Raw genomic sequence first — 7,500 nt, 5'->3', positions numbered from 1 at the left:
AGTGGAAGTTACTGGGGTTTTCATGGTTCCAGTGACAGTTGAACAAGCCTTTCCACTCTTAACAAGCTGTAGTGGAAGTTACTGGGGTTTTCATGGTTCCAGTGACAGTTGAACAAGCTTTCTCCACTCTTAACAAGCTGTAGTGGAAGTTACTGGGGTTTTCATGGTTCCAGTGACAGTTGAACAAGCTTTCCACTCATAACAAGCTGTAGTGGAAGTTACTGGGGTTTTCATGGTTCTAGTGATAGTTGAACAAGGTTTCTCCACTCTTAACAAGCTGTAGTGGAAGTTACTGGGGTTTTCATGGTTCCAGTGACAGTTGAACAAGGTTTCTCCACTCTTAACAAGCTGTAGTGGAAGTTACTGGGGTTTTCATGGTTCTAGTGATAGTTGAACAAGCATATACACTTTTAAAAGGCTGTAGTGGAAGTTATTGTGTCTTTCAAGGGAGTTTTCATGATTCCAGTGATAGTTTAACAAGCATATACACTTTTAAAAGGCTGTAGTGGAAGCTGTTGTGGTTTTCAAGGGAGTTTTCATGATTCCAGTGATAGTTTAACAAGCATATACACTTTTAAAAGGCTGTAGTGGAAGCTGTTGTGGTTTTCAAGGGAGTTTTCATGATTCCAGTGATAATTTAACAAGTACACCACTTCACAAAAAAAATAAATAAATAAACAAAAAAAAACACCTTTGTCAACCTGGCTAGTCATCTCAGTGGCCTTGCAAAACAAACCTGGCGAGGGAACAGAGTGCTAACCAACACAGACTGCGGAGAAATAACCAAGAGGGTGACAGCGGCAGTGGTGGCAGTAGTGGTGGTGATGGTGGTGGTGGTTGTAGCAGTGGTAATGGTGATTGTGATGGGAGGGTGGTGGTGGCGGTGGTGGTGGTGGTGGTGGTGGCAGTGGTGGTGGTGGTGGTGGTGGTGCAGTAATATGTTAGGGATTAGTGATGGGGGGAAGGGGGAAGGGGGAGGGGGAGTTGTGGTTACGAAATATTGCTGTAGTTGTCTGTCCTTCCTTCCTCCCTCCCTCCCTTCCTCCCTCCCTTCCTTCTCTTTCATTCAGTCATTCCTTCCTTCCTTCCTTCCTTCCTTCCTTCCTTCCTTCCTCTTTTATAACCCCCTGTGTGTGTGTGTGTGTGTGTGTGTGCATGTGAAAGAGACCTGGTTCTGAGTCTTGGATGAAGCAGAAGGAGGAGGAGGAGGGTGAGGGAAGAAGAAGAGGGTGAGGGAAGAAGAAGAGGAGGAGGAGGAGGAGGGGGACGGTAAAGCAGAAAGTAGGAAAGAAGAGAGGAGGGTGGAAGAGGAGAAGCAGAAAAAAATGAAGAGGAGGAGGAGGAGGAAAAAAAATTGATGATTATAAAGCAAATAGTTGACAGGAGGAGGAGGAGAAGGAGGAAGAGGAGGAGGAGGAGGGGGAAGAGGAGGAGGAGGAGAAGAAGAAGAAGGAGAAGGAGGACCAGTTTTTTATGCTATTTTTTATTTATTTATTTTTTTTCTTTTAATGTTTTGACACAACTTGTTTCAAAATGTTTCATTGTCTGTAGTTACCCAATGAGAGTTGTGGGAGGTCACACACACACACACACACACACACACACACACACAGAGAGAGAGAGAGAGAGAGAGAGAGAGAGAGAGAGGGCCCTGCATTGTGTGTGTGTGTGTGTAAAGTATTTGTCTATCTATTTATCTATTTGTCTGTCTGTCTGTCTGTCTGTCAATCTTTTAATCTGTCATTCTATCTGTCTATCTCTGTTTCTGTCTATGTCTATCAGTTTATTTACCTATTTATCTCTGTCTGTCTGTCTGTCTGTCTGTCTGTCTGTCTGTCACCCCATTAAATATAACTTCACTGCCTCCCATGAATTACACATCAATATTCATCATGTACAGGTGTAATGTATAATTATTATGATGAAGAATTACATATCGTGCTGCAGAAATTATCACCAGATTACTTACAGATGAATACTTAGCTTTGTCATTTATTAAACTTGAGTGTGTGTGTGTGTGTGTACGTGTGTATGTGTGTGTGTGTGTGTGTGTGTGTGTGTGTGTGTGTGTGTGTGTGTGTGTGTGTGTGTGTGTGTGTGTGTGTTGGCATGAAATTCACATAAACATACCTTCCTATCAATTTACCTACATACCTTGCCACTCACACACACACACACACACACACACACACACACACACACACACACACACACACACACACACACACACACACACACACACACACACACACACACACACACACACACACACAAGGAGTTACTATGATTGGTGATAAAAAAAATATGACTAGATTTTTTGTACTTGATTAAAATGTGTTATCAGAGAGAGAGAGAGAGAGAGAGAGAGAGAGAACCCTAACATTATTGACAATCATTATAAAACTGTGGTGTTGGGGTCAGGCAGTGCACACACACACACACACACACACACACACACACACACACACACACACACACACACACACACACACACAAAGGAAGGATAATTTTTGCACTTTTTAATCATCTACTAATTTGACTTCACATTGCCTGTCATCACCACCAACAGCCACCAACAACCACCACTACCACCATTACAGATAGAACCAAGACAGAACGACGAGACTACCACCACCACCACCAACACCAACACCACTAACGATGGCGGGGGCAGCAACAACACCACAAACAACACCCCGCTACTGGTGTCGTTTGGGAACCCCCTGTTGGACATCACAGCGGTCGTGAAGGATAATGAACTACATCACCGGTTCTGTCTACCCATCGACGGCCAATTAGAGGTGGACGACACGCAGCGGCCAGTCTTCTCCCACGTCATGGAGAAGTGAGTGTGGAGGGTGGAGAGGTGGAGGGAGAGTGTGGGAGGGGGAGGGAGGAGTACAGTGAGATAAGGAGAGAGACAGTGGGAGGGGTGAGTGTGGAAGTGTGGGTGGGTGGGAGTGGAATATAGAGATAGAGAGAGAGAGAGAGAGAGTGGGGGTGGATGAGTGTGGGGGGGATGTGGAGAAGTGGAGTTAGTGTGGGATAGAGGGAAGAGAAACAGGGGGGAAGAAATAGAATGAAGTAGCAGAGAGAGAGAGAGAGAGAGAGAGAGAGAGAGAGAGAGAGAGGGGGGGGTGGACAAACAGATAGACAAGTTATAACAAAAAGCAATTAGTTAATCTTTTAAACCCAATTCATTTAAAAAAAACACACTTTGAACTCCTTATAAAACTCAAACAATCTTTTAAACACTCCAAAAACACCCAAACAGTCCCTTAAACCTTGAATATATCAATAAAAACTTTCGATAAACATTTAAAAACTGCAAAACACTCCAATATCTACTAATATTTACCTGCTCCTTCTTCACCCACCCCTTCAGGTACCCTGTGGAATATACTGCAGGTGGATGTGCCCTGAACTCCTCCCGGGTGTTCTGCTGGGTGCTGGGGGAGCCTCATCATGTGGTGTTTGTCGGCGGTATTGGGAAAGACGAGGCCGCACGGAGACTGTCTGATATTGTTGAGGAGAGTGGTGTCATTACTAGGTGGGTCTGTGTGTGTGTGTGTTTGTGTGTTGGTGCTTGTGTTATGTTGTGTTTGTTTTTTGAGTGTTTTTTTTTTTTTTTTTTTTTTTTTTTTTTTTTTTTTTTTTTGTTTAAGTTTGTTTTTGTGTGCTGTGTTGGTAAATTTTTTTTTGTGTGTGTGTGTTTTGGTGTTTATTTTTTTTGGTGTTGTGTTTTTTAGTGTTTTGTTGGTTATTTTCTGGTATTGCTTATGTTCTTGAGTGTTCCTGTGCATGTTGTATTGTATATTACCTTGAATCATTTAAACCTCATGCAGTTCATTATTTTTACCTTGAATTTTCTGCCTAAACCAACAGGTACTTGAAAATCACCACTTCATTCCTTATTTTCACATTCAATAATTTTTTTTTACCTTGATTTCCTTATTTGATCACTTATTTTACCTTCAACCCTTTATTTTTTGCTTGAACCCTTTGCTGCACTTCAGAAACATTGAAAACCCTCTTTTAATCCCTTGTTTCTCTTTCCAATCCTTTATTTTGTCCTTAAAATCTTTGCATGAGTCTCTTGAATCTGTTATTTCTATCTTGAACCCTTTGCTTCAGTGCCACAGATGTTGAAAATCCCCTTTTAATCTTTAATTTCTTCCTCCAATCCTTTATTTTTATGTTGAAATCCTTGTTTGATCATATTTTACCTCTAATCCCTTATTTTTTACCCTGAATCCTTTACATAACTCATTTCAATCCTTTATTTCTATCTTGAACCCTTTCCTTCACCCAAAAAAATATTGAAAACCCCCTTTTATTCCCTTGTTTCCCCTTCCAACACCTTATTTCCACCTTACACCCCCTTCATCCCAGGTTTGTGAAGGTGGATGACCAGCCGACCGGGGTGTGTGTGGCGCTGGTGCTGGGGGCGTGTCGCTGCCTGTGTGCCGACATAGGGGCCGCTGCCACCTGCCTGCCTCACCATGTCTTTGCGCCACACCTCACCCCAGTGCTGGAGGAGGCTGAGTTTATCTACGTTGAGGGCTACTTCATCACTCACAGTTTCCCTGCTGCGTTACAGGTGTGTGTGTGTGTGTGTGTGTGTGTGTGTGTGTGTGTGTGTGTGTGTGTGTGTGTGTGTTTGTTCTCTCTATCTATCTCTATACCAAGCTGGCAGTCACACGCACACACACACACACACAGTTTCAGCCCCGTCAGCCCCTGGTGGGAAAGGACAGTCTTGTGGATCGTTTTAGCACATCCCAGGAGCTTAGGCACACCACAGCTGGCCACACACTCAGCCCTTCACAGCACACTAATGATAATAATAATAATAATAATAATAATAATAATAATAATAATAATAATAATAATAATGTGGTTTATTAAGAAGTTATGACACTAAACATACATTACTTAGATGAAAAAGACTTACCTGAAATGATGAAAATTAGTTTAAAGTGTGTGTGTGTGTGTGTTTGTGTGTGTGTGTCAAGCTTTCACCAATGTTCTGTCTTATTATCAAATTATCATGTTTATCTTTCAAGGTTCATCTAGATTGTTTGCGCAAACATAGTCTTATCTCATATCTTGCTAATTGTGTGTGTGTGTGTGTGTGTGTGTGTGTGTGTGTGTGTGTGTGTGTGTGTGTGTGTACTATATATATCTTTCCTATTTCTTTGATTTTTTTTACACTTCACTTTGTTCTCCTCCTGATCTTTCGTGCAGTTTGTGTGTTGTAGTGTTCATCATCAATATTTACTTGTGTACTTATGTGTTTGTGGTTAGCTGCCTGCCCTGCTTCCTTGTTTATTTGTTATTTGTTTGTACTTTATTTATTTTGTCCTTGTTTTGTTATGTTCTGTCAGTTTATCTGTTTGTATTGACCCGTGCAGTGTGTCATGAGTGTGTGGCAGTGATTTGGATGTGTCATGTTTAGTACTTTCAAATTTATGTATGATTTTTATATAATATGAGATGGACATTAAAAAAAAGGACATTATGAGGACAGAAATTAGCAAGACACATGAATAGGAAACTTTTTTGTGCCTCTAAGCTGATGTATGACTTTTAGTAATAATAATAATGAGATGAACTGCAACAAAAGAACATTGCAAGGACAAATGAACAAGACACTCCAAGTTCTTTCCTGCAGAGACCACAGACACACAGACAGACAGGAGGATGTAGGACATAACTCTGCAATCCTGTCCTGTAAAGACTACAGACAGACAGGACAGAGACAGAAAAAGAAGAAAGTTCTGTCCTATAAAGAGCACAGACAGACAGACAGACAGGGAGAGGAATGAGTGGGACAGCTGCAGTATTATCCTGCAAGGAGCACAGACAGTCAGGGAGAGGTAGGCACAGACCAGGAGAAGGACAAGCTAAGGTACAGATAGGTGAGTGGGGCAGCGACATGGCAGGATTCAGTAGGTCGCTAGGACCCCCTGCCAGTGTAGCCCCGTGGGTCACCGTGGGGTGCTGACGCCTCCCTGCCGGCAGATTGCACAGTTTGCCCAGCGGCGCGGCAAGACGCTGGTGTTCAACCTGTGCGGCAGCTACGTGTGTGAGCGGCACGCCGGGGAGCTGCGGAGCCTGCTGCCCTACGTGGACATCCTGTTTGGCTTTGAGGAGGAGTACCGCACCCTGGATGCCTTTGTGGACGTGGCGGCCGTCAGCGCCGAGCAGCACCACGACCCAGCCAGCCTCACCCACGACCTGCTACTGGTGCTGCAGGCCATCCGCGGCCAGGCCCCCGTGCTGCAGGACGACTCCAAGATCACCGCCAAGGCCGCTGCCCACGCGCCGTGCCCCGACACCACCCTGGACATCATGGCCAGCGCCCCCGGCTGTGATGTTGGCCTGCCCAACGGTGACGTGCCCACACCAGAGAGGGAGTACTGCTGCTCCAGCACCGGTGACACCCACTGCAGCACTCCCGGCACCTGTGACACCCACTGCAGCACTCCTGGCACCGGTGACACCCACTGCAGCACTCCCGGCACCCGTGATACCCACTGCAGCACTCCTGGCACTGGCAACGGTCACTGCAGCACTCCCACTCCCCCCACTGACTGTGTGGACAACACCTGCAGCCTGCCCAATGGCACTACGGGCCAGCCTGCCAACGGGCATGCCCCCGGCAGTGCCAATGGGTGCCGGGGGCCGGGAGGCAAGGGCGGGGGCAAGCAGCGGCTGGTGGTGGTGACGAAGGGCCCCAGCCCACTGCTGTACTGCCAGGGCGGGGTGGTGCGGCAGCGCTGCGTGCCGCCCATTGCGCCGGAGGACATCGTGGACACCACGGGGGCAGGAGACTCCTTTGTGGGGGGCTTCCTGGCTGCCCTGAGCCGCGGCCGCCCACTGGCACAGTGCCTGGACTGTGGTGTGTGGACGGCACAGCAGCTGCTGCAGCAGAAGGGCTGCACGCTGCCGCCACACCCTGCCGAGTTCCTGCTGGCCGCCGAGTGAGCCGCCCCGCCCCTTGGGCCTCTCTGGGCCGGCCGTCCCGCCCTGCCCGGCCCCTCCGGCCTCAGGACAGTCTGTAGTGCAAATCAATTCAGTATTTTGTAATGATCTGTTTTGTCATCAACACAACCCTCAGTGTGCAGCAGCAGCAGCAGCAGCAGCACACAGTGGTGGCACTGGCAGGGAGTGCCGCTGCCAGCCGGCGCTGGTCACTGGTTGCCATAGAGACACATCGACACGTAGAGACACATATCAGCCTGCCGCTTGCCTTTGTTGTGTCTGGGGAAGGACTGCTGCTGGCATGGGGGGGGAGGGACATCAGACACACACACACACACACACACACACACACACACACACACACACACACACACACACACACACACACAGACACACACACAAACGCAGGCAGTCAGTGAGGGGCCGCCACGCGTCCAGTCTTTCCTCATTGCGCCACCACGTTGCCACGCACCGCCTCACCTGGCCACACCGCACCGCTGGCACCCCCCTGGC

At 46.9% G+C, this 7,500-nt stretch overlaps 1 protein-coding gene and 1 long non-coding RNA gene across 4 annotated transcripts in view; one reads left to right on the top strand and one right to left on the bottom strand.

Moving 5' to 3' along the window:
• The window catches only part of LOC135092497 (uncharacterized), an 18,759-nt gene extending 13,555 nt beyond the window's left edge, over positions 1–5,204 (bottom strand). The window contains exons 1-2 of the long non-coding RNA XR_010262897.1: positions 4,955–5,204; positions 3,359–3,516 (exon numbers count right to left, since the gene is read on the bottom strand). This is a non-coding gene — a long non-coding RNA (uncharacterized LOC135092497). The remainder of the gene's footprint in view (positions 1–3,358; positions 3,517–4,954) is intronic.
• LOC135092489 (uncharacterized) overlaps positions 1–7,500 on the top strand; it is a 13,059-nt gene that overhangs the window by 2,004 nt on the left and 3,555 nt on the right. For all 3 annotated transcript variants that reach the window (XM_063991056.1, XM_063991057.1, XM_063991058.1), the window contains exons 2-5: positions 2,601–2,845; positions 3,386–3,550; positions 4,393–4,600; positions 6,025–7,500. The exon at positions 6,025–7,500 is cut by the window's right edge and continues 3,555 nt beyond it. In XM_063991056.1, coding sequence (XP_063847126.1) covers positions 2,601–2,845; positions 3,386–3,550; positions 4,393–4,600; positions 6,025–6,990 — 1,584 coding nt within the window. In that variant the 3' untranslated portion in view covers positions 6,991–7,500. The remainder of the gene's footprint in view (positions 1–2,600; positions 2,846–3,385; positions 3,551–4,392; positions 4,601–6,024) is intronic.

The sequence above is a fragment of the Scylla paramamosain genome, chromosome 40, assembly GCF_035594125.1.
Source record: "Scylla paramamosain isolate STU-SP2022 chromosome 40, ASM3559412v1, whole genome shotgun sequence".
NCBI lineage: Eukaryota > Metazoa > Arthropoda > Malacostraca > Decapoda > Portunidae > Scylla > Scylla paramamosain.
This window is presented reverse-complemented; position numbering and strand designations above follow the sequence as displayed.